Here is a 25,958-nt window from a genome sequence, read left to right as displayed (position 1 = left end):
TTCCCCACCCCCACGTGCCGCCAGCCGCCTTGTCCCGAGCAGTGGTGGGATGGCAGGGCAGGGTGGGTGCCTGTTACGCTCGGTGCCTGTCAGTGGGCTTTCTTGCCCAGTAATAACTCTGGTAGCATTTCTTTGGGAGAAGAAAAATGTAGCCTTTTTTCTTCTTCACTAGTATCTCTGGCTACCCGACTTTTTTTAGGAGCGTTATTGAAATTCACAGATATTACTCTTTAGAAAGAATTTTGTATGTTGTAGGATGACTCTTTTCTGTAAGATTCATTTTCCATACGCAGCCCAGGCAGCCTCTCATTATGTAGTGTGCAGGATAAATGAAAGCTACCCCTGTGCTCGTGGGTGTGCTAGAATTGAGCTAAGGGGACTTTGGAAGAAGATGAAGCATTGTTGGCCGGCTCGTGCCATTAGCAGGAAATGGGACTGATTTTATTCAGCGTTTTCCTCCTTTGCAGTAAAATGACTGCAGTTACCATTAAATTGAACTTGATAGGCTTCCCGTGGGCCCCCTGCTGGGCCCTCCTCCTGGGAGGCCACAGGAGAGGTCCTGCTCCTGGTGTGGACACCCTTTTGCTGTGTGAGCCAGGGGCCCCCTCATGAGCATGCCGGTTTCAGTGTTAGGAGCCAAACGGGCCTGGGCCCTAAGAGGGGGAAACCTCAGCCTTGGGTCACCGTGTGCACCAGGGAGGAGCGGGTGGGCTCCCGCCAGCTCCAGGGTTTACTCTGGCCTCCTGGGTGGTGTGGCCTCCCCTCCATCTCTGTGTGCAGCGACAGCATGTTCACTTCTACTTTCCACCTTTGTGAGCACCTGCACTGGTCAGCAGAGAGTTAGTGTCAGAAATTTAGTGCGTGGGTAGCACTTACAGTATTTACTTTGTCAACAAGAAGGGTTTTCCATTTTGGTGGTGAGTAGAGAATTGTGAGTGGCTTCTGAACAGAAGTCCTCCAGATGTCCTCTTGAGTCCCTTGGGGTTCTTTGTGGTGGCGCTGCCCTCTGCTCTGTTTCTGTGGCTGTCCCAGCAGGGGGTGGCCAGGGGCCTGGTTGGTGGGCAGCTCTCCGCTGCTCTCCTGGTTCCAGACACTCGGTCCCTGGGTCTTCAGCGGACCCTGATGGCAGCCGGGAGCTGACTTGAGTGGATGGACTCGCTGAGCAAACCCACAAGTGCTCTGCCTCAGTGCCGTTGGTGTGTGTGTTTTCTTCTCTCTGCCTTTGGTGGTGGGCAGTCCTCCTCGCGAGGAGGCGAGGGTACCTGTCCAAAGCTGGGGATTGTCCAGTTTTGGGGTGAAATAGGGATCATGAGCGCGCCCTATCCCAAGCAAGAGCATTTGTTATAGTCAAAGTAGATATGCAAAAAAAAACCCAAAAAACGTTTTAAGAGTCAGTTAAAAAACAATTCTCTTATCCCTAAGAAAAGCAGCTTAATAGTATATAGTGTCAGTGTTTTGGCTGCAGACCATTATCTTGCTATTGATCCAGAAGAAATACCCTGGTATACTTTTTATTCTTCTTTCAAAATGTCATGATTTGCTTTCTTTTCCTTTGTCTCTTTGACCAGCTGCTGTCCAGACTGAATGACAGGATTGCATTTGAACAAGAAGAAGAGCAGTTGGAGTTGTGTATTTCCTGTGTCAGACCCCTTTGCTTTTTGTCCTGAAGTTGATGTAATGGATCCTTTCCCACTTACCTCTTATCTGTTCTTTAATAACTTTCTCCAAAGATGTGTGTTTGAATGCTCTTTTTAGCATCTTGGAAGGTACATTCAGTTCCTTGCAATATGTTTGGGATTGGTACTTGTTTATTGTCTGCTGACTATATTTCCTGCACTGCATTTTTCAAAAGAGAAATGCCACAGAATCATTTTTGCTGATGGCTGGTGAAGGAGACACTCATCAATAGCTGAAAGAGAAGAAACTGGAACAAAAAGCGTAGCTAAAGTGGTTTTGTGGGAATGTGATTACAGAGTTGGTTTTAATAATGAGAGGCTGTTTGGCACTGTTGTCTCTGTGAAATGGGCTTGAGAGGCGGCTGCGAGTTCTTGGGGTCCACTGCATGCATCCAGTGCGTGGACGGAAGGCCGTGGTGGCCTGGCTGGGGAGAGGCCGGGAGGGTGGGGGCCTGGGGCTGTCTCCTCCCCCGCGGCCACCAGGAACATATGTGCGTGTTCTTAGTGACTACAGCTGCCATGGAGCAGTCCTTAACAATGCTTCTGAGGAGGTTAAATCTTCTCATTTGTTTTTAAAAGAGAAAGAAGGAGCCCTCTCGGCTTTACATTGAGTTGGGATCCCAAGCAGGAGGGAGGGAGGGAGGAAGTTAGAGGGATTTAGGCGAGCAGGATTTTCTCCCAGGCCTCTCAGCATGTGGACACACAGATCAATTTCTTATCCTGCGTTCAGCTGGACACTGGGTTAGAGACTGTGCTGATCAAGACATCCCCTCCTGTTTCATATCATGTAACGCATTCATTTCAGCCACTGAGCCTAAATTACTGCTTGCTTGCTTTCTGCCTTCCTTTTTTTTCCCCCCTGAAATGGTAAGGACTCGTATAAGGATGAAGTTAGTTTATCCGTGCTAATGCTTTGATTTTTCTTTTCTCTTTCTCTTTGCCACAGTAGGTAACCAGTTAGGGGCCTTGGTACATCAAAGGTAAGCAGTGGGTTATGTTTTATTATTTATTGATCATTTCTAATTGTTTATTGATCCACCATCTGTACTAGAGTGTTAGGAAGTCAGAGGTTGGGAGTGTGAGAAACCATGGGCTCCATTTCTTTAAGACTCAAGGTTTCCTCCAGCCTTTTCCAAGACAAGCCAAGGAATGAAGTGATAGAAGATACTGGAAATCAGGCCCTACGATACTGCAGCTTAGAGGACTTTCAGAACCCTGCAGTTGTTCTTTCTCCTGATGACAGAGTACATTTAATTTAAAAGGAGAGAATGTGAAATTGCCCTCCAGTTTTAGAGTTTCGCCCGTGTCTTCGGAACCATTCAGTTGAGAGTGTGAGGCCTTGGACTCACTGAGAACACTCTTGGTGCTCCAGATGCCAGGGTGCCAGCCTGCCTTGGTGACTGGGACTTGGCAGAGAACCTCAGCCAGGCACCCAGCTGGTCCTCTGCCTCTGTTTCCCCTCACAGCCTTCCATTAACTGTCAAGGATTTGGAGCGATGTAAAGACATCTGAGCTTTTAAAAAGCCAGTCTCAAAAAAAAAAAAAGCCAGTCTCTAAGATGAGCTACTTGTCACATTGTCATCCTTACAAGAGGGAAAAGTACACAGGACACTATGCCAGTTTCTTTTCCCCAAGGGCTCCCTTTACCTTCACTACCAGCAGTGAAGCTCTGTCCTCTGCATTGCCTGTGAATTTTGAAGACTTTCTAATACTCACCAGGCGTCAGTTAACCAAAGGATTTATCCAAGCCTCACTTGTTTGCTTTGTTTTTTAATTAAAATAATTTAAATGAGGCTGTTGTGTCAGGCCCCGAATTTCCTATTACACATAATTAGGATGTTACTTCCCAGAATGATTGTGCTTGGCGCATTAGGTGGATCCCAGCCTCGGCTTTAGAAAAGGGCCTGTTCTTCCAGGAAGGAGGCCCAGAGCAGCTCATCTCGGGATGTGTCTTCACCAGGGATCCTGCTAAGGTTCCTAAAGGCCAGGAACTACCCAAGCCATGGCATTATGTGCCACAGTGCCTTCAAGGCCTCTGGTCATTCCCCAAATAACATCTTCTGAGAGGAGACAGCTTGTGCGATGCACAATGGGAGCAGAAACCAGCAGCTCCGTGTCAGGGCTGCTGTCATCCAATGGAGCAGACAAGGCACACAGGCTGACAGCCCCCAGCGTCCGCTGCAAGATGTTAGCCCAGAGGGGCTGATTAGGAAGCAGGTTGCTGGCTGATTTGGGGGTAAAGGCGCGCATCCCCAGAGAGACCGACGCTCCTGTACCTGGGCTAGGGATGAAAACTGCATCAGGAGGAGACTGTTTGCTCCCATCACAGTGACACAGTGGCAAGTGCTATTTATGCTATTGCATTTCTTCTAAGTGCCGCACTTTCCTGAAAAATGTGCACTTTATTAAATCCTTCTTGTGATGGGTAAAAATGCAGCTGTGTGAGAGATGTTTAAAAATGCTCGCCTTTTTTTTTTTTTTTTTTTTTTTTTAACTACTTGCATTTAGCCTCCTCCCAAGGTAAATGTTTGGATTTAATTGCCTTCTGGGGTGTTGGGCAAATTGGACATTGTCGACAATACACTGTATGGCATGTTTGAAGGTATGCTTGAAAGAGCCAATGTAGTAGTTTTTTAAAAAAGAAAAGGCACGTAATGGAAGGGATAGTGTTCAGTGGAAGTTCCCCACAGGGCAAGGGAGGTGGTTGCCCGTCCTGGTCAGCACTGAATAGGTCCCTGTACATTGCAGAGTGGCCAGGAGACGATGGATAGAAGGACTGGAAGGCCTGGGGATTTAGCTCAGTGGTTTTACTGCCTGCTGCGCAAGTGCAAGGACCCGAGTTCAATTTCCGATACCAAAAAAAAAAGAAAGACTGGGAAACCAGAAGGTGAAGGCTGCTGGGTGTTTCTGCATCCAGAGAGGACTCTGTAATAGAAGGCTTCAAGGTCCTGGGACTGATGGCCCAGGAGCCAGGGAGAACCTAGCTATTGAGGGGTAAATGAGGCAGCAGAGAGCAGCTATGCAAGGAAGAGGCAGGTCCTAGAGGAGTTGATGGCTTTAGAAAACCCAGAGTTTCTTCCTCTGAAAGGAGAAGGCGGAGGCTCGAGCTTTTCAAGGAGCTTTTGACCAAAGGGTTCATTAACTGATGCTCTGCAGAGGCTCAGAATTTGTTGGTCAGTTTGGCATGACTTATTTCAAGCATTGCCAATATGGGAAATTTGGGAATCTAAAATAGCTGCAGAATTTTGTATTCTACAATTTTTCCAAAATGTTTTTGTTTTTAGGGCGGTCATAACAGAAGAATTCAAAGTGCCTGATAAAATGGTTGGGTTTAGTAAGTATCCACATTATCCTCTTTTTCCCTAATTTCTGTCTGTCCCATTTGTTCTGCTCTCTCTCATGTGAACCGTAACGGAATGCTTCTCACATGTGTTTGCACAGCCCTGAAGTGCAGCGGGTCTCTCAGGCCACAAGGGAGCCCAGAGTGTTGGGCAGGGATACCCGTCCCTTCTCTAGGGCCCCCGAGGCTCTGTGCTGTTTCATGAATGGTGTCCACTGTGGTGGTGCCCACAGCGTTCCACAAGCTCCCGGAGACCAGCATGGTCTGTTGTGAGCTGTGGGCCAAGTGTAATGTTTGTTGGATTCACGAAGCCATTCGTGCATAGTTAGATGTGAGCAGGAGCTGTATTCTGACCCTGTTCAATTTGTTTCAGTTATTGGCAGGGGAGGTGAGCAGATTTCACGAATTCAAGCAGAATCTGGTTGCAAAATTCAGATTGCTTCAGGTAAGTCTTCTTTGTCACAAATCTCAGTTAGTAGAAGTCAGTATTTTGCAAATGTTTCCAGCTTTGGTACTTTTGCTTGTTGCTTAGAAGTCTGGGGGTGTAGGTAAGTATGTGTCACTGCTGTTTCCTTGTACTTCCGGAGTTGGGCTCCTGCAGGAGCGCTAGAACAAAAGCCAGCCCAGAGACCGCCCTGCAGTGAGCTCCATGATGAAGGCACTGCCTAGGACCTGTGTTTTCTGCACCAGAATGTTATGCCAGGCGTAGCAGGGCCTCAAGAGTCCTGTGGTTTGGGGGTCACTCCTGGGGACTGCACACTGGCTGCCCTGGACGAGGCCATCCTGTCCCTTTGTGGAGAGAGGACAGCTCCGGGTTCTGGCCAAATCAGCATGTGGCAGATGCATTTCCCGCAGGGCCAGTTTGGGCCATGTGATATGGAGAGAGACAGTTTGAAGAACAGTTTTTATTTTATTTGCAGTTTTATCACCTCATTTGAGTTTGATCTTTTTCCAGTGGGGATACTTGATTAGAGAGATGTTTGTCATTTTTAAAAAGTACTCATTAGAGTGGCTGAAAGGCAGTAACTGCTATTAGCTATTTCTCTTTTTTGAGGGAAGATAGTTAATAAGCAGCTTTTCAGAAATGAAAGCATCAGGTGTGGTGTTGGAAAGTAAGGTTTGCGCCTCTGTCAGGTGGCCAGGACCACATGCACGCAGTGTCCCTGGTCTCTCGGAACAGGCATGCGATAACTGGTGATGGTCCAAAGTGCTTACCTCAGGCTCCTCACTGGTCTGCCTGCCTCAGAGCTGTTTGCAAGCCTGCGACCACTAAACTAACTGCTCTCCCCGCGGAGAAACTGAGGACTGGCACACTCAAGTGACTCGTCCGGCTGATAGCTCATGGGTGGTCCTGGAGCTGCGGCTGGGACCTAGGAGCAGTTCACACCCCTCTGCTGTGCCCTCCTAACTTCCCCCAAGGGACTGGTTTCTCCTCTGAGAAGCGGCTTTGTGTTCTGTCCCCAAGTGAAGCAAGCTGTCTTTTTGGGAGACTGGGCTTCTGTGGTGCTGGCGGAGCGAGCGGCCCGGAGACCCAGTCTGCACACAGGCAGAGGCACCCGTGCCTGATGCCCACCGACACACCTCATCTTCTTGATTCTTCTTATAGAGAGTTCTGGGATTCCAGAGAGGCCCTGTGTACTTACCGGAACCCCAGAAAGTATTGAGTAAGTTTGTTTTATTTACTTTTTCCTTTCACTCTTCCTCCTCCTTGCCCGAGTGGGGAGACGTGGAAGGGCAGATCGTTACCGAACACTGTTGGCCTGTGCTGCAGCCTGGCCGCCCGGCAGACACTCCCGTAGCAAAAGACTGGGAGGTCACCGCGCCAGGGGAGCTTGTCGGCACCTTCCCTACACACGGTCTCGCCTCTCCCCCACTCCCTGTAGCGCTGATGGCACAGCTGTCCTAACATCTCCTTCCCGAGGCAGGGTCTCCTCGGGCACGGACGTCGCCCACCTGAGGACGCTAACCAACTTCCTCCTTCCCGTTAGCACCTCCTTACTTGGGCAGGTCCGGACCAGTGGGCCTGTCCCTGGGAACTGCAGAATCCTGGCCCCAGGTGCTTCGTTGGGGCTCACCCCTTTACCCTTTGGATAATAACGAACCCAGGAAACCCACCTTTTGGTGGCCTTCGCTCCGCTCACAGGGCCATGTGGACCAGCCAGAGGGTCTGGACTTTGGGCCTGGCGCCGGCCCTAACCGGTTGCATTGCTCCTCTGTCCGGCGCCACATGCTCAGCCTAGTGCCAGATGCGGGCCCAAACCCAAGACCCTCCTGGGGCAGGGGCTGTGCTGACTCCAGCCATCTCGCTTTTCTTTTTCAATCTACTGAATAGCGCTGCGTTTGGGCACGGGGCGCTAAGATTATGTCTGGCTCAATAGGTAGGGTGGTTTTATTGTTTCCATTTCTCAGGGAGCCTAGATGAGTTTAAATTCTCTTGTTCTCCTGCAGCATTGCAAGTGGTGAACCAGAATAAACATTGCTGGCAGGTGTGCGTTAGAGGGCAAACTGGATGGTTTTGCTGGAGTCGAGGCATTTTTTTCTTCCAGCGCAGGTTAATCTAGTGCACCGGCAAAGTATTAAAAAGCCGCTGTGACCGAGAAGATTCGTGGAGTGATTCTGTGCACAGAGACTACAAGGGCAGCATCTATTTCTTGTCTCTCCCTCCGCTCTTCCAACTGGCCTAACACTCCTGCTTCATGGCAACCCAAGGAGTCGAGGCGCTGGGATTGTAACTTAGGGGGAAGACACTCTTTTCTCCAGGGAGCAATACAGCGGCCTGTTTAGTGACTGAGCTTTTCTCTATCGAAGGAATCAAAATATAGATGGCGTGACTTAGATGTGGTGACTTAAAGGGTACATTCTGCAGATAACAGCCAGGAAAGATTCTGGTGCAGAAAAGGGAAGAAACTGGGCTGTCAGTGACACTGGTCGGGTGGGCCACACTGTCACCACATGGCAGTTTCCCTCCTGATGATGGGTCAGTTACCAGCAGCCTGGCCCAGGAGGTCTGGCCCCTGCTGGGTGCACAGAGCAGCTGCCTGAGAGTGTGTGCCATGCAGGGCTCACCTCCCACACCTCCTGCAGCCACACTGGTGACTTGTGGCCCTAGTTGGAAAGTCAGAGCAGTTGTGCTGGTCGTGGAGAAGAAATTTTGAAACTGGGAGTTCAAACAGTGACTACTAACCCTTCCTTTCTTTCCATCTCTCTCATCGTTCTCTCTCCTGCCCTTTCTTAACAAGCGGTGTTGAGTGCTTACTCTGCAAGAGAGTTAACTGGGTTGGGAAAGAGAGGTGTGCAAAGGGGTAAGAGGACGTCCCTGTCACCAGAGCAGCTGGCATTCGGTAGGAGGCAGCCACTTTGTGAAGACACCAGCAGGCATGGGCCAGTGCCCTTCCCGGCGAGGCTCTGCGCTTGAGCAGTGGTGTCGTGGAGTGTGTTGCTTTTGAATTCCAGCCTGGTAGCGTGGCGGATGGCAAGGCGACCTCCCGGGTTGTGGGCAGGAGCTGGAGCTGGATGGAGGGCGGCCCTGACGCCTCGTGCTTTCCTGTCCTGCAGACCCAGGGCATTTAATGCTGATTCTCTTGTGGTTCTTTTCCCTCCCGAAGACAAGCCAAGCGACTCCTGGGGCAGATCGTGGACCGCTGTCGGAACGGCCCTGGCTTTCACAATGATGTAGACGGCAACAACACGATCCAGGAAATTCTTATCCCAGCATCTAAAGTGGGGCTGGTCATCGGCAAAGGAGGAGAAACAATCAAGCAGCTGCAGGTACGTGAGCCCCACGCAGCCCCAAGCAAGTGGCCCGGCTGACCCTGTGCACCCGCCATCCTGCCAGGGCTCCGGAGCTCTCAGCACCACCGTGCCCCGAGGCTCTGCTGGGCTCGCCTTCCCGAGCAGTGACAGTGTCTAGGAGGAAGGGCAGTGCCCGAGCCAGGAGCCTGCCCTGCCTGCCCTGCCCTGCCCTGCCATAAAGGTGTGCTCCCTCTCGCGGCTCAGAGTCCTTGTCTGACACTCTCGGAGCGCCTGCCTCTTGCCGCGGAGCTGAAAGACCCACTGTTCTCTTCTTCTGTCGGTCTGTCTGAGTAGGTGCTCCAAGAAGTGGGGCTCTGTCAGCTGCAGAATCCAGCATCTGAGACGCTGGGCCCAGACACAGTTCTGAATTTAGTGTCCCCAGCAAGGTTTGGGTCGGGGAAGCACAGTCAGACCCAGGCTTTCACAGCCACACACGAGTGGCCACAGCTGTGGAAGGCAGGCTAGGAATAGGCATGCATGAGTTGTTCGTAAAGCTGCCGTGGTAGTTGGGGACAGACCTTGAGCTCAGCTTCTGGGGGCTGTGGTTGGGGTGAGGGCGTGGCCGCTATGGATCTTGCTCTCTCAGCCCCGGCCTCAAATCATGGAAGGCACCTGCTGTGGAATCCCAGGGCTTAGGGCTCGGGGTCCCAAGATGAATCTCAGCCCAGGCTCTCGGGCAGCCCACTCAAGAGCCTTCTTCTGCCGGTGGCCTGTGAGTTAAATACACACGCTTAGCTTTGTGTGGAGGAAAAGAGCTCGCCGGCATTGGATGTTCTAGGCACTGGAAAAGGAGGAAGGGGAGTCGTTCTAGGAAATCGTTCTAGGAGTTCCACTTGGATGTTGGCTCACGAAGCGTGTTGTGTATGTTCCCAGAAGCCAGCTCCACAGGACAGGCAGGTTAGGGCCTGGGCTCAGTATGGCCGTGGCCTGGCGTCCTGTGGCGTCCACCTTCTTTTCCTGACAGTGAGGGCTGTGCTGGTCCCCACAGGAGCGCACGGGGGTGAAGATGGTCATGATCCAGGACGGCCCGCTGCCCACGGGCGCAGACAAGCCTCTCCGCATCACTGGGGACCCCTTCAAAGTCCAGGTAGGGACGGGGGTGGGGGCCCAGGGCCGGGGCTTTCGTCTTCCTGCCGTCAGATGTGTGTGCTCCTGTCTGGGGGAGCTGCTTTCCTGAGCCAGCTTGGTGATGCAGAGGACGCAGTGCTCTGCCACCCAGTGTGAGCCCAGCTGCTCTGTGCAGCTGTTCAGAAGTATTCAGCTTGGATAAGGGCTCAGCCCCTCGAGCTGCTGGCCGATGTCACGTGCTCAGTGGTGGCATGAGTAGGCGGCCTCTGGGAGGAGCACACCCAGGAAGTGTCATCAGTGATGAAGGCTGCGGTGGCTGGTGCCGGTCAGCTGCAGCTTTAGGTCTGCTGCCCCAGCGAGCTCAGTTGCGGGCTTTCTGCCTCTCATTTCTCACCTGCCTCCCTCAGCCCACACTGACTCGTCAGCTGCAGTGGAAGACGGGCACAGGTGCCAGAGCCACATGAGCACCTGTATGGCCTTACACGGTTATCCTGTGCCTGAGCTCGGAGCTACAGCCGCGCTGCCCAAGAGGAGTAGGGGGTTGGCCTTCACTCACCCACCACCTCCCCTTGCCATCCAGGAACAGGAGTGGGCTGTGGGCTGCGGGCAGGTCTGTCCTCAGGCATGAGTGCTCTTCCTGCCACCTGCAGCCCACCTCGCCACTGCTGCGTTAGAGTAGCTCTGTGGCAACGGCCTCGGACAGCCAGGTTGCCGTTCACCAGCGGGTCCCTTCAGGAGCTCTGGCTTGCTTCGGCTTCTTAGCCTTCCTCTTAGCTGAGCTGGTCGTCATCCGTACGTGAGCATAGGACAGATGGCTGAGGGTGAGCTTGGGGCTTTTCCTTGGGCCTCAGTGATGTAGCTCCTCTCCTGCCTGGGGAACTAGTGAGACCCGTCTCAAAATCTAACAAAAGGCCTGGAGATGCAGGAATATAAAGGGCCTGGCTTCAGTCCTCAGGACAGCCACAATTAAAAATCCAATTGCCCAGGCCAGTTGGCACTTAACTCGTTGCAGCTCTCGGGTCCCGCTGCTTGAGCCTCTCCACCCTCATGGCAGCCCACGGTGGGCCTTGCAGGGACGCGGCTCTAGCACAGTGTCTCGTTGACACTTAGAACTGTGAAGAAAATAACAATAACCTGAGGTTTTCAGCATTTTTTAATTTTAAAACTGTATAGTCCACTTTTTTATTTGGCAGAAGTAGTTTGCTATATTCAGATTAAATTGTTTTTTCTCTCCCCGGCTTTTATGAAAAACTTAAAATATTCATAAAAGTACAAAAAGCAGTGCAGTGAGCAATGGTATACCCTCAGCCTACTTGGCAATTTGCTGAGAGTGTATTTTTTTCTTAACCATTTATAAGAAGCAAATATCATGACATTTCACCCCAAGCCCTAAGAATAACCAGACCCAATCCCAGTGTCGCCGAAAAATAAAAGTAAGAACCAGGCCTAAGGAACTTGGTATATCCAGCCCATATCCAGTCCATATTCCTGTTTTTCCAAATGTCCTCAGGCTCTGATGGCTGTTAGGGGTCAGTCAGTTTCGGTTTTTTCCAGAACCACAGCACAGTCTCGGTTCCTGCACCCCTGTGGGCGGGCAGCCCTGGGTGAGGGGGAAGGGACTGGAATCGCCTCGAGTGCAGTCCGATCCATGAGGCAGTCTTGCTGCATTTCGGGCCTGCTTTCCATCCCTGGCTGGCTGTATCTTGCTGCAGGGCCTCTGTGAAGCCCCTCCTTGGGTCTTCTTTGTCACCTAACTGCCCTCAGCCAACCCTCTCACCAGAAAGGAATGGCACCAAGAAACACCTGGGGCCATAGGAACCCTTTTTCACCACATGCGGATGTGCTGGCCCAGGGTGTGGCTTAAGAGCTGGGTTCTCACTGCTCAGGTCTTCCAGGCCACGTGAAGAACACGGTGTTTAGGGTTTTATATCTGCAGCCCTCACCGGCCGCTGTCCAAGTCCCTTAAATACTGTGATAACTGAGTTCTCTCTGAATATTTAAGCCCACATTGGGAGGGTTGGATCTGAGAATTTCACTTGGTACAGTCTTCCCCCCACAATGCCTTGCATTCGTATCTACACAGCAAGCGAGAGAAATGGTACTAGAGATCATCCGAGAAAAAGACCAGGCTGACTTCCGAGGTGTGCGTGGTGACTTCAGCTCCCGGCTGGGAGGAGGCAGCATAGAGGTACGCTTGAGTCTCGGGGCGACATGAGCAGGTGCAGTTGTTGGTCACCCTGCTCTGAGGGTCCTGGCTCTGAGCAGGGTAGTTAGCTATCCTCACATCTTGGAAACTCAGAGTCTGCCCCTGGCCAGGAGTGTGAAGCCAGACTGCTGCATTATAGGACACGAGGGTCACTTCCCCTGCTTTCGGGTTTGACTTTAAAGGTTAGCTTGCTGTCCAGGTGAAGACCAAATTCTAGCTTTTCTCTGCGATCTGCTGACAGTGCCAGCCCTGGAAGCCCATTTCACTGATGGGTATCCTTCATCTCATACACGCTACACACTTGGTTGGGCTTTGGGGACAGGGCCAAGAGCAGTGAGCCAGCTGCAGAGACAAATCCGGACCAGGCAGAGGGGACGGGGCTGGGGAGGGAGAGTTTCCGCTGGGTGATCAGAGCTGGTGGGTGAAGGAGACGTTTGGGTGTAGAAAATAGTGGTAGCTCCGCAGCACTGTGCAGGTATTTAATGCCAATAATGGGGTTCAGTACATGGACTACACATGGCCGAGTAACAAACATTGCGTGTATTTTACCTTTTCCACAGCAGAAAAAATAAAGAAAAAAGTGTAAAGGGATATCAGTATGTATGTATATTTGTACTTCATTTTTATAGCTTTTGATCAGATCTTAGACTTATTTGATGAATATTTCATTGTCAAGAATGTAATCATTAATATTGTTCCTAAGAGGAAAAAACATGCTTTGTTATGTCATTTCCGGAATTACACTATCATGAAAACCAGATTATCTGGCCTTTTTAAAAGTCCTTAGAAAAACAGATTTCAGAAAACTGATGAGGTTCTTTTGTCTGTGGTAGGTGTCTGTGCCTCGGTTCGCTGTTGGGATCGTGATAGGAAGGAACGGGGAGATGATCAAGAAGATCCAGAACGATGCAGGTGTGAGGATTCAGTTTAAACCAGGTTGGTTTTGATGGTTCTCAAAAATCCTTAGTGGGGCCGGGGATATAGCTCAGTGGTTCCACCGCCTGCCTCACAAGCACAAGGACCCGAGTTCGATTCCCGGTACCAAAAAAACCTCCTTAGCGGAAGGAGTGAGGGCTCTGTTAGGAGCCACACACCCAGCCAGGTGCCCCCGTCTCTACCTCCCTGTCACGGCACCCTGGTTGGGACACTGGCGTGCCCGCCTTCCGTGCACGCTGCAGTGCTGCCTCGGTTCGCAAGCTGAATTCTTTCCACAACTCTGGTCACAGAATTCATTCCCCTTAACCCTGTTCTTGAGACCAGAAGCCAAATTGCAAACCAACTTAGGTCCACGATTCTGGTTGCAACTCAGTTCCAAGCATAGGATTAGGGTTAGGGTTATGGTTAGGTGGAATGAATTCTGTGATCAGAACTATGGAAGGCATTAAGTTTGCAGACCGAGGCACCACTGCACTGCAGCCTGACGGGTTTTCTTTCTTTCCTCCCCTTGAACAGCGTGGCACTTCCAGTCCGTAGTTTTGCTAAGTAAAGATTTTTTTTTTTAAATCATCTGCTCAATTTTATACAGAGATAATTTGTAATCTTGAAAAAGGATAAATATCTTAGAGGTTTTTATTGGGGGGATTGTTTGTTGTGGTGCTAGGGATTGAACCCAGGGCTTCACTCTGAACTACATCTCCTACCCCCTCCTTTCTTTTTCTTTTTCTTTTCCTTTTTTTTTTTTTTTTTTTGGTATCAGGATTTGAACTCGGGACTTTGTGCTTCCGAGGCAGGCACCAGAACCACTGAGCTAAATCCCCAGCCCCTTCTTTTCCTTTTTTAAGACAGGGTCTTACCAAGTCACCCAGACTGGGCTCAAGCTTGGGGTCCTCCTGCCTCAGCCTCCCAGAGTCCTGGGATTACAGGCAAATGCCACAATGCCCAGGTCTTTACATTTTATAAATTTATTTCTGTGGGAAAAATTTTCTACATTGTGTGTGTTTCTTCATTTCTCTGAAGAGAGAAGCATTATGATGTGCTATTTTTAGATATTATTGCCTTAACTCCATTCTGTTGTCCTTGGCCTTTTTATTACTTTGAGTTTTGCTTTGTTTTTCTATTGATATCTTTTTAAAATAGCTATACTTGCGTAAGAATTGAGTATTGACCTGAAGTAGGCCAAAGGATGGAATCGTACACATCTCCCGTCTCCCAAAGCAGTCCATAACAGAGGCCCGGGGTCCGGCCGCTGCCTCCCTGCCCATGTGGCGCTGATGAGAGCATGGACTGTGAGCCAGCCCGGCCTCGGCATCCTTTTGTGGATTTCTTACTCCTGCCTCTCACCTGGCTCTGCAGATGACGGGGTTAGTCCAGAAAGAGCAGCCCAGGTCATGGGCCCTCCAGACCGGTGTCAGCACGCAGCACACATCATCAACGAGCTGATCCTCACGGCCCAGGTGGGTCCTGCACTCTGCTTGTCACCTGCAGAACAAACGTGCCAGGGGAGTGGTCACACGTACCCCCACCCGTCCCCACTGGAGACCAGGGACCTCTCTGTGTCCACCTCTTTCCGGCTCTCAGACCATATTGATAGGTCCTCTGGGTTCAGAAAGGACCCCAGGAGCCTCCAGAGTCCTGGCAAGTCCTCTGGCACCTGGTTCCTGGCCTATCTTTGAGATGCACAGCTTGTGCGATGCACCTGGCCTGCTGTGGCCTGTGTTGGGCGTGCTGGCCCTATGGTGGATTGCCACATCCTCCAGTGCAGAGGGCTGACTGAGGAAATGTGTTGGGCGACTAGACCCAAGCAGAAGCGGCTGGGTAGAAGTGTCGCGCTCTGTCCTTCACCCCAGGACCTGGGACGAGTGTGGTTTCCACTCGAAGGTGCTGCTGGGTGGCCCCCTATGAGCCTTGGGTCCTTCTGAACCATGGAGGAGTGGGCCCCCCAGATCTGCAGGAGGGGCCGGGGAGGGGCCACTGTGACCAGAGTCAGGTGGCCGTGCTTGGCTTGGACCAGTGTGGAAAACGGCCACTGGCTGCTCTGAGCGAGGCACCTGCGGGATCCTCTGTGCGCGCACACGTCGGGCAGTGCACGCATTTTAACATGAATCCCCAGATTACCTTGTTTACCTGTCACTTGTCTCACATAAAAGCAGAGCGCAGGAGAGAAGCACTCCAATTATCTCTACTCTCTGCTGGCTTCGACTCTGGATAAATGTTCAGTTTGCTTGTCGTTGGCGAGAGCAGGCTTTGCCAAACATTCTTCACTGTGTTGAGCAACTTTGGGGCTTCCTTTCTGCATGAAGGAGCTTATGGCTTGGTCAGGTTTGCCCTCTGCACTTGGAGGATTTTAGGTACTGCAGGCCCAGAGTGATGACACTGGCCGAGTGCAGGGCAAGGCTTGCTGAGCTGTGGGAGGGGCTGGGCCGAGGCCCCGCTCTGCTGGCCTTTGCCCTGCCCTTCTTCCACTACCCTGGCAGTCACTCTTGAGCATTTGCTCTTTTCTAGGAGGCAGCCTGTTTGGTCCATTTTCCTGGTAAAAAACAAGTGCAGGGTGTTCAGACTGGGAGGGAGTGGCTCATTGTCACATGTGCACCTCGTGTCCGTCCCGAGTGCCCAGAGCCCCTTGGCATCTGGTATCTGGCTTCAGCCATAGAGCAAAGCAGCTCCAGCTGTGAGGAGAAACCCAGGTCTCGCCGCCTGTGGGTCAGGTGCTGTGGTTAAGACTCAGAGGCTGCTGGGCTCAGATGCAGAGCTGACAGCTGCCTGCCCGTTCGAGCCGGGCACTTGTGCTGTTTCACACCCACGTGTGTCCACTGTGCCCGTCCTTGAGTGCACCTGGGACACGCGTTAGTCCTGGGCTGAAAGGTGCCAGGTCCTGATGTGTGGCATTGATCACATCCTGTCACGGAGCCGCCTCCCCCCAGAGCTGAAAAGTGCCAGTGGCAGTGGCAGCATGTGTCACTAGAGCCCGTGTCATCTTCAGGAAAGAGATGGCTTCGGAGGCCTAGCAGTAGCCAGAGGTAGAGGCCGCAGCCGAGGCGACTGGAACATGGGGACTGCTGGTGGCGTCCAGGAGATCACATACACCGTGCCGGCGGACAAGTGTGGCCTCGTCATAGGCAAAGGTGAGTGAGAGGCCACTGCTGGGGCCATTCGGTCCGCCTCCCGCTTCCCCAGGGGGGACACGGGTCACTCAGGCCTGGTGGCTGGGGCAGCCGGTCTGTGTGGTGTCAGCTGCCTTCTGTGGGAGCCCTGCCTGGGGCAGGCCTTGTCTGGCCCCGACCCGGCCTGTCACCACAGGGCAGGTGTTGGAGTGTGAACGGAACCCCTGTTCCTGCCCGGAGCGACTGGCCGGTGATGAACTCGCCCGCAGTCACAGGGGCAGTCGAGCTCACGTCCTGGGAGCAGGCCCGCTCTGGCACAGGTGGCACTTGTCGGATGTGGGTACTCCATTGTAGTTGATGAGAGTCATGTGGGCATCCTTTACCCTCTGGACCTGCGCTTCCAGGGGGACAGACCCCTGGACTTGTGGACTTGGTGGCCGCATCTAGGCCTCAGCCCTGCTAGCTGGGAACCTGGGCAGCGGCTGCATGGGAGAGTAGCGGAGCTCTGGAAGGGGCTTCGCCTGCTAGGCCGGGGCAGGGGGGGCCTGGCTGTGGCAGGGCTTGTGTGTGGGGTTGGGTTTTGTGCTCGCCTTCATTGTTCATTTGGCAGCATATGGAGAAAATAAATACTGCCTTCTCCCCAGAGTTTCTCAGATTTCTTTGACCACCAAATACCTCTTAGCTGTTTTGGGGTGTTCGTGTTGCAGGGAATGTGACAGCAGGCCTTGGGAGTGGGTGGGGCGCTCCGCTCCGCTGGAGGACAGTGTGAGTTTTGTGTCCTTTCACACCTGCATCTCCACTGTGGACGGTGTCTTTCAGATCAGGCCACTCTGCGGTGGCAGCAGTGTGGGCGGTGATTTCTGGCACTGCTGCTGCTGTCTTTGGCTGCTTGAGTGCTGCAGTACGTATGTCTGTCACACACGCCACCCAGGCTCTCATGCTGCCAGGAGATTAAAGTCTGTGGGCGCCTGTGGGTGGATGACCAGAGCCTGGCCCCGAGGCCTGCTGAGAGCCATTGTATCTGAGGTTTTCAGTCCCCTGTGTCCAGCAGGGGCCCACTGGCCTGACTGCAGCACCCCCTCCTCGTGAGCCCTTGGGGCCACAGAGCAGCCCCATGAGTGCGCATGTTGTGTCCGCCTCCACAGTCACCCACGGAGCCCTGGAGGGTGGAGGCAGGGCGGAGCGGTACCTGCTGGGGAGTCCCCGTGCTCCCTCAGGGCGCAGCCTGGAAGTCCGGTGGAAGCTGGAGCTGTGCAGCCAGGCAGAGGGTCTTTCTCATCACCTGCGCCTGTCACCTTGGTGTTTCCTTTCTGGGGGAAGCATGTGGTGAGGGAGAGGGAGCCGCAGCAGCCGGGCCAGGCATCCTGGGCTCCAGCCCTTGGACAGACATGCGCCTCCCCGGGCCCCTGCCGGATTTCCATGATAAACACGGCAACATTGACAGATAGCGTGGCCAGCCCTGCTCTTGTCAGCCAGTCCTTTTAGTAGCGTTGATTAATTGCTTTACGATTTCACGTCTAGCCGGGGGCCACTGGTAGGTCGCTTCTGCCCCCCATCAGGTGGAAGAACGGAGCAGGCTGCTGAATGAGTTGACAGATAGCCACCATGTGCCAAGCTGGTGACCTCATTTTGAAGGAAGATGAACTTAAAATTAACTCCTTCCAGCCCCTTGCAGCTTGGCGGCGGTGCCTCGGGGTATTAGCCTGCTGCTGCTCCCTTGGCAGGGCTGTCTGGGCTCCCAATCGCCAGGCCTGCCGCCACCCCTGTGCGCTCCCCTGTGCCGTGTGGCACTAGGCAGACTTGGAGAGTCCTCAGGTCTTGGGTGCCCTGCGAAATGGTCTCCTCTCAGTGTTCCCCGTGTGCCCTGAAGCTCTCGCCTCAAGGGCAAAACACTGGCTTTTGCTGGAGGGAAGAAGATAAAGCCCCTGACCTGGAGGAAAGGGCCCAGGGGCTCACACCTGCTGGGAGGTGGAGCTTCTGGCAGGCTCTGCCCAGGAAGTCCCCAAGGCTCGGCATGAGAAATTCTAGCGGAGCACAAGACTTTGGTGGGGTGTTTTTTTTTTTAATCTTTCTTTTTTCCTTTTAAATTTAAAATTGCAGGGCTGGGATTTAGCTCAATGGTTCCGCCGCCTGCACCGCAAGGACCCGAGTTCAATCCCTGGTACCAAAAAAAAAAAAAATTTTAAAATGGCCCCAGACTAACAACACACAGGAGCCCACCGGACTGCCCACGATGAAGGACCACCACACCCAGCCTCCATTTCCCTCTTACCCCTGGGAGCCCTGCATCCCCGGAGGATAAAACAGTGTGCCCTCCTCTCAGCAGCGGGAGGGGAGCAGCTCCGACACCCCAGGTGCCTCAGGTGTCACTTCAGTTCAGTTGTGACTGTAGGTGGGCAGAGGCGGCACCAACACTGGTTACCCATCTTTGCTGTCCATTATTTGGGGCTCCTTGCGTCCCTATAGCAGGCTTTCAACATTTTATCTTTTGCCAACTTAGCAAAACTCTGCTCTAACTTTTCCTTGTATTCTAGCCGCTCCCCCCCCCAAGATCTAAGTTCTGTGAAATTTCAAAAGAAGAATCAGACCATTGTTACACTGCTGGAGCTTTTGTTATGCAAATTTCATTAAGAGACTGGGACTCTCACAGGTTTTTGAAAGAGTCCAACTACATTTTCATTAGCCCGAATCACGAGTCACCCAGCCCTGTACTGTGCTGTGCCATCTGCCCCCACCCCACAGAAGGGTGGGCCATCACCACCCATCTGACTGCCAAGGGAGAGCTGCACAGTGGCCCCACCCGGCCGAAGGCACCCTTTGTGCAGGGGCGGCGCGGCGAGTCAGTGCCCCTGGGCTTGGGGGGCTCCGGTGTCTTCCCTTGGTGACTTCCCTTGGTGACGCCTTCCCTGGGTGACGTCTGGCTCGGTGGGAGCATCAGCGGCTGCCTGCAGCCAAGCTCCGCCAAGGAGCAGAATGGGGAGCAGGGGGCAGGTCGCCGGGCCTCACCCTGCCCTGGGTTTGGTGCTACTGGGCCTCTGCTTTCCTCCAGGCAGCTGGGTTGCCGGAGTACAAGCCCTGGGTTTTGTTAGAGCCCTGTGTGGTTCCTAGAGGGAGCAAGAGCTTCCTTCAGGGCGCTGGGCCAGGCGCCCTCCCTCACCCTTCTGTCTCCTGCCTGCAGGGGGCGAGAACATCAAGAGCATCAACCAACAGTCAGGCGCACACGTCGAGCTGCAGAGGAACCCCCCTCCCAACACTGACCCCAGCCTGCGGATATTCACCATCCGGGGCGTCCCGCAGCAGATCGAGGTGGCCAGACATCTCATAGACGAGAAAGTGGGCGTACGTACCCAGCCCTTTCCCAACTTGGCTAACTGTAGCAGGACTTTCTTTGGCATATCCAAGGTACCTGTCCTCCCTGGAACCTTGCACTGCCTGTGCCTTCCATCCTCGCGTTCTGGGGAGCAGCCCACTACTTGGCCAAGGGCAGGTCAGAGGCCCAGGGAAGGCCAGCTTCTGGCAGGACTCCGGGACCACAGCAGCTCAGTCCACAGAGCATGTCCCATGCAGGCTTAGATAAACAGCGGGCAGCAGCCTCCCCAGCACTGTCCTGGGCCCCGCGGGCGTCGCCTGCCACCAGCCTGGCACCCGCAGCTTTCATTGACTCTGGCTTTAGTTTCAGGCACCTCAAAGCAGATAAAGGAAGGGAATGTTGATGGAGGACAGATGGGCCACTGCTCACCTCAGTGGGGACGTAGAATGGCAGAAAGAGCCCTGGGCCAGCCTAAGTTGACGGGAGAGTCAAGCAGGTTGGTCCTCCCCCAGGGTGACATGCCAGGGCAATCGTGGTGGCGCCAGGATTGGCTGTGCGGTGGTGCTGGTCACTGGAGGGCAGCGCCATGGCTGCCCTCGCAGTCGCTGTGGAAGGAAGGCTAGTGTGAGTGCAGGGGCGTCTCCTTCACCACTGTCTCCCGAGCTGGCTCGCCTGGGGCCTGGGCGGAGGGCGAGGCACCGCCGCAGGGGTGAGAGCCGCTCTGTGCCCACACAGGGAACCGGCCTCGGTGCCGCTGGAGCCTTCGGACAGAGCCCCTTCAGCCAGCCGCCTGCCGGCCCCCACCAAAAGTGAGTCTTCCGGGCTGCTAGGCCTCCTTCACGGCTCTCAGCCCAGCCTGCCGAGTTCTGGGTGTGGGCAGCTTCACCACCCTGGTGGTGCCTCTTGCCGGGCCACCACATGCTCAGCGGTGACGGAGCAGAGCCCCCAAGCCGGGGGTCCCCAGTCGGCCATTCCATGGGAGCCCCTCCCTGGTGGGGTGGGGTGGCAGAGCCCGGCTGCTGCTGGCACTTGCTCAGCAGGGCCTTGCGTGCCTGTCCCTTCCCACAGCACCTTTCCTCCGAGGGGCTCAGGCTGCTTCCCCAACCTCGCTGCTAAGGTGAACGGAAACCCCCACAGCGCCCCCGTGAGGTAGGTGGCGCAGACGAGGGAGGCGAGCGGGAAGGGGCAGGACAGGGCCGGGCCGGTGGGTGTGACGCACACAGCTCGAGTGACTCTGCTGTTGTCCACAGTGGCCCTCCAGCCTTCCTGACCCAGGGCTGGGGCAGCACCTACCAGGCTTGGCAGCAGCCCACACAGCAGGTCCCAAGTAAGTGGCTGGGGGAGGGGCGGGCGGGCACAGGGCTGCTCCCCGGGCCACCTGCCCTTGGGGGGGGCGTGCTGTCACTTCTGCTCCCCATGCAGCCCACGCCTTTCCTTTCCCGTGCCTTGGTCTTCGGCCCTCCAAGGGCGGCTCAGCTCCCATCCAGAGCTCTGCCTGCTGCTCGGCTCTCCCAGGCCGTCCCCTCAGGGTGGCCTCTCCTAGGGTGCCTTGAGCACAGTGCTGGCGAGCCTTTCAGAGATGAGTGTCCGGACTGCAGCCCCAAGCCTGCTTATAAATCGCAGAGTGCCAACACTGCAGTTATAACTGAGTGCTGAGGTTTGAGTTTAGAAAAAACAACTGTTAGTGGATGCTCGGCTGCTGGGTGACTTGGCTTCCGGGCTGCCCGAGAGGGCTCTCCGTGCCCGCCGCAGCACACGTGCCGTGGTTCTGTCACCACGGCTTCCACGTCTCGCCTCCAGAGAGCTGGGTGTGGGTGGGCCAAGTCACTCGGGCTCCATGCCATGCCATGCCGGGCTTCCCATCCTGTCCCATCTTCGCGTGGAGCCCTGGGAGCCCAGCAGTGTGTCTTCAGAGCCCCGCTGGTGGGGCTGCACGGCGCCCCTGCCCAGGAACAGAGCCCCCGCACCCACTCTCAGCCTCCGCTGGTCTCTCAAGTCCAGGGTTTGAGCGCTAGAGCTCTGCGGTTGTGTTTTTTTCCTTTTCCCCTCAATATTTCATTGTGTGACACTTGGGACCTTGGCAGAACTGTGCCAGGAGCTCCTGTACCACCTGGGTTCTGGCTGCACCCAGGCTGCTGCCCTCAGTTTACCCCACCTCATGCCTCCTGCTGCATGCTGTCCTCGCCTGCAGGGTGCTAGGGTCCCTTCCCATTGCCCCATTGTGCTGGAGGACCTAAGGAGCTGCTGCGGCCCCCCGAAGATCGTGGGTCTCCCTTCGCAAGTGACCCTTGGGGCTGCAGCGGGCGCCAGGTTTCATGGCCCCTGGCCCGAGTGGCTGTGTGAGGTGGAGGGACAGTGTGGGCCGGGCCGGGCTGGGCCGGGGAGGTCTGTGCAAGCAGTCGGGCTGCCCGCCTGCCTCAGCCTCCTCGGGCCAAGAGGTCTGCGTCTCATCCCTGCTGCCTCCCTTCTCAAGTGCCCGCCAGCCCTGCAGCCGTGAGGTCCTGAGCAAGGTGGTGCCTAGTGCGTGTCCTGCAGCCACGCTGGAAGGGCAGAGTGTGGGCGCCTTGTGGGCCTCGGCGAGTGGACACTTGAGCCAGCCGTGACCGCAGCAGGACACAGCCCCGCCTTGTCCAGCGATTGGGTCTGTGGGCCCTGCTCAGGCAACCCTGCGTGCCTGGACTCTGTCCCTCTGAGGAGGCAGGGCGAATGGGCTGACGCCTTTCCCTCCGCACAGGCCAGCAGAGCCAGCCGCAGAGCAGCCAGCCTGACTATGGCAAGGCCTGGGAGGACTACTACAAGAAGCAGAGTGAGTGGGTCAGGGATTTAGCTCAGTGGTTTCACCGCCTGCTGCACAAGTGCAAGGACCCGAGTTTGATCCCCGGTATCAAAAAAAAAAAAAAAAAAGGCAGAGTGAGTGCTGAGCAGCCCCTCTGCTCCGGGTCCAGGCGTCCTGCTCCCTGGCGGTGCCCTGCGGCCCGTCTGTTGGGCCATTCCAGGCAGCTCAAGGGCAGTGGGACTTAGGGACCCAAGCGTGTGTGCGGAGGGCTGGTGTGTCTCGAGCTCGGTCCTGACAGCCCTGCTCACCTGGTGTTGGAGTCCCTTCCTGTGGCTGGGCTGGGGTGTTGGGGTCCTCAGCAGCAAGGGGACTGGGTGGACCTCTGGATGCCCATTCTTCTTCCCCAGTGCTCCCAGGCCCTCGTCACAAGCTCTTGGGATTTTGGACACCCATGCTGAACATTCGTTTCCCTTCTCCCCGAGCTGTGGGCCGGTGGGAGGGCAAGCGGTGCAGTGGGTGCCTCTAGAGAGAGCGTGGGTGTGAGAGCGGCTTCACAGCAGGAGCCATGTCTGTCGGTTCCCACAAAACTGACCACGTTGCCTCCCTGTCTCCAGGTCACCCGGGTCACGCCGCCAGCGGGGCTCCTCAGGCCAGCTCACCACCCGACTACACAATGGCCTGGGCGGAGTACTACCGGCAGCAGGTGGCCTTCTACGGGCAGACACTAGGGCAGGCACAGGCCCATAGCCAGGTCCGTAGCCGTCCCAGGGCTGGGGACCCCTGAGAGCTCAGCTGCAGGCCCTGTGTCCCGGTCGGGCCACTGGAGAGGGGGATGCTGTCCTTCCCTCTGGGCCTCAGTTTCCCTAGCTGTAATGCGTGTTGAGCATCCATCTGACATTGCCCACTCCGGCTGCTACTCTGAAAGGCTGTGGTCAGCCACTGGCAGCGTGGCAGACAGTGGCATGCACAGGCAGGGCTGGGCCAGTGCTGTCCACACACACAAACCTGGAGGTCCTGTTGCCGGAGCAGGATATGGGTTCCTGGGGGTGGGTGGGGCAAGGGCTCCCGCAGGGCACGTTTCAGGTGACCTGAGGCCCAGCCAGCTCCCAGGGACAGTGAGCGCCATTCCCCAGGGCTGACAAGTGCTCACCCCGCCGCCTGTGCCCAGTGTCCCCGGCCGCCTCTCCCAGGGCCTCCCCGAGGCCCTGCCCTGGCTGACGGCTCCCCTTCCCTCCTGTCCGGCCCGCAGGAGCAGTAGAGCCGCCCGCCCACCGCTCCCCACCACGCTCCCCGCAGTTCAGCGAGGAGGCGGCCTGTTCGCCACAGAGGTTTCGATGAAGAACCCATGTTTTGTTCTGTGAAACACTATATTTAGATTAACAGAGTATTTCTAAAAATCAGGAAAATTAGTTACTAAAAATTGCTGATAATTTTTGCTTCATTGTTTCTGTTTGTTATTTCAAATGTGTGAGCTCTGGGATTCTTTTCAGGCCAGAGCGCGCCTTGGAGCAGACATTTCAACATGGTGATTTTTGTTTTGTTTTGTTCTGTTTTATTTTGTTTTTGTCTTTTTATTTACAGTTTTTTTTTCTGTTGCAACAGAAAGTGGCTTGGAAGTCTTAGGTAGTATGTAACAAATTCTTTAAAAATTTTTAAACAGTATTTAAATATTCTTAAATGTGTAAATTCATTAAGTGTTTTTACTTCTAATTTCTTGTATCTTGGCTATCTGGTTTTATTGCATTTTTTAAAAACCTGAACTATTATGTATTGTAATTAATTATGTGAATTCTGAATTGAGACAGATAATTGTATTGCTGTCCAACAGGGCTTGGGAGGGGACATTTTGTAGGGTTTGTATAATTTCTAGAGTTGTAAGGGGTAATATAAACATGTGTGGATGTGTTTAGCAGACGTTTTTTTCATGTCTCATTACCGGTTGCAATTGTGTATCTAAGACCTCCAAGCTGGTTTTAAAAACAAAACAAAAAACCTTTATTCTCTCAGAAATATAAATACTGTTATTTTTAATATTAAAAAGAAATTCAGTATAACTTTTAACAAACACTGTGGAACATTAAACCGTATAAAAATGTAGTAACTATTTTTTAATTCCAAGGTGTTTTTTGCTTTTTTCTTTTAAATATTTTCTTAATATTTGTCAGATTAACTAGATGAATAAATAAACCTAGTATTAACCACAGTATGAATTAAATAATTGTGATTTAATAAAGGGATGATATGATTTCTGATGTTTACTGTAGCGTATCTTGTACAGATAACATGTATTTTTAAAGGAAAAAAACGGAATCGAAGCTATTTTTTCTTGCATTTTTTTCTTGACCTGAAGGACATTCCGTTTGAAATGTACTGAAGTTAGTTTCTGGTTTTTCCTCCTTATTTTCCTTACAATGCTTGAAATGTCTAACTATTAAAAAGGAATTGGAGAATGTTATGCATGTTGTTTTTAAAAGGTGTTCTTTTTATTTGACTGACAATTCATTTTCCACGCTATATAATAAAATCTCCACAAGACGTGGGTCCTGTGGACGCAGCATCTCTGCTCTGTGTCTCGCTGCATCGTCACTGCCGCCCGTGACCCTCAGCCTGGCCCTGTTGCTGTGTCCTGCGTTGGTCCAGTGCGGTGTGTGCTGCCCGGAAGGCGGGGGACCCTCAGCCCAGTTCCTTTGGGCTCTGTGCGGTGTGGAGCTCCGGCCCTCTCCCTGTCGCCTCTCAGCCTGTGACCCTGAGAAGTCGGGGGAGCTCCCTGGCCGGGGACCGCTCACCTGCAGCCTGAGTGTTTGCTGCAGACGGAGCAGCCGTGCCGCAGCTGTCCTGTCACCCAGTCGGCCCCCACCCCACCCCCCAGCCCCATCACCTGTGGCTCCCGGGCTCCCCAGGGCCTAGGAGAGCTGCTGGGTGCCTGCAGGTGTGTGCATTTTGTTCTGCTGTTTTCCTGAAGGGAACAAAGGGAGCGTCCTCCCCGCAGGGCCTGGGCTGCGGGGTGTGGAGGAGTTCAGGGCAGCCTTAGGCTCTTTCTGTTTCCCATCTTGGAGGTGACTGCTGGACTGCTTCGTGTTCAGTTGTCCACCGCAGCGCCCAAGCCTCAGTTTAGACCCAGGTCTCTCAGGCCCTGCTCGGAACTGTCCTCCAGCTCCTGCGTGTGTACACGCACACCCTGTCCCCATCCCATCTCCACTGCAGGCATTAGGAGGGAGAAGACGCATCTGTGGCTCCTTCAGCCCAAAAGGGGGTGGAGAGCAGCCCAGCTGGGCCACACTGCGGCCTGTTGAGAGCCGGAAGACAGAAAGGAGATGTGGCATCTTTAACTACACCTCTAGAGAATCGGGGTTGAGGAGGTTGACGTTGAGAGATTGAATAGTAAAAGCCCGGGAGGGGGCGAGGGAGGACGGTAATGGGGACTGGGAGAGGGCATTACAGAAGACTTCCTTCTAATTCATCTTCCGAGCTCCGTGCCAAAACAGCATTTGGCATGGTTCACAGGGAGCGATTGTGTGATAATGAACCCTAAGGTGTCCCTTAATTGAAGACTGAGCATTGCGGTTTGCGCCAGGAGTCGTAAATGGCGCAGGCTTGCGGGAGGATGCATTTTCTTAAATGTATCGGTAAGTACAGATTAGCGCTTGTCCCCAGTGAAATGCCCATACTATAAATTATGGAAATCTCTCTCCCTCTCTGATGCAATCTTTTATTGGGGGAGGGGGCTCGGGCCAGCAGGAGGCGGGGGAA

The 25,958-nt window shown here is 53.9% G+C and overlaps 1 protein-coding gene across 3 annotated transcripts in view; it reads left to right on the top strand.

Moving 5' to 3' along the window:
* Fubp3 (far upstream element binding protein 3) overlaps positions 1-24,771 on the top strand; it is a 44,235-nt gene extending 19,464 nt beyond the window's left edge. Inside the window, exons 3-19 of one of the 3 annotated variants that reach the window (XM_021261869.2) lie at positions 2,626-2,656; positions 4,961-5,010; positions 5,390-5,461; positions 6,623-6,680; positions 8,622-8,784; positions 9,797-9,895; positions 11,960-12,064; positions 12,916-13,018; positions 14,375-14,475; positions 16,002-16,143; positions 19,301-19,461; positions 20,168-20,241; positions 20,501-20,581; positions 20,683-20,759; positions 22,167-22,238; positions 22,823-22,959; positions 23,458-24,771. In XM_021261869.2, the coding sequence (XP_021117528.1) occupies positions 2,626-2,656; positions 4,961-5,010; positions 5,390-5,461; positions 6,623-6,680; positions 8,622-8,784; positions 9,797-9,895; positions 11,960-12,064; positions 12,916-13,018; positions 14,375-14,475; positions 16,002-16,143; positions 19,301-19,461; positions 20,168-20,241; positions 20,501-20,581; positions 20,683-20,759; positions 22,167-22,238; positions 22,823-22,959; positions 23,458-23,466 (1,535 nt within the window). In that variant the 3' untranslated portion in view covers positions 23,467-24,771. Of the gene's footprint in view, positions 1-2,622; positions 2,657-4,960; positions 5,011-5,389; positions 5,462-6,622; positions 6,681-8,621; positions 8,785-9,796; positions 9,896-11,959; positions 12,065-12,915; positions 13,019-14,374; positions 14,476-16,001; positions 16,144-19,300; positions 19,462-19,944; positions 20,098-20,167; positions 20,242-20,500; positions 20,582-20,682; positions 20,760-22,166; positions 22,239-22,822; positions 22,960-23,457 lie in introns of those variants that run through there. The other 2 variants (XM_004849109.4, XM_087183047.1) reach the window with 2 other exon arrangements.
* The last annotated feature ends 1,187 nt before the right edge of the window (positions 24,772-25,958 follow it).

Source organism: Heterocephalus glaber, unplaced genomic scaffold (genome assembly GCF_053883595.1).
Source record: "Heterocephalus glaber isolate CG9 unplaced genomic scaffold, H.glaber_assembly_v1.0 deba00001479, whole genome shotgun sequence".
Lineage (NCBI taxonomy): Eukaryota > Metazoa > Chordata > Mammalia > Rodentia > Bathyergidae > Heterocephalus > Heterocephalus glaber.
Note: the sequence above shows the minus strand (reverse complement) of the source record. Positions and strands in the feature narration are given on the sequence as shown.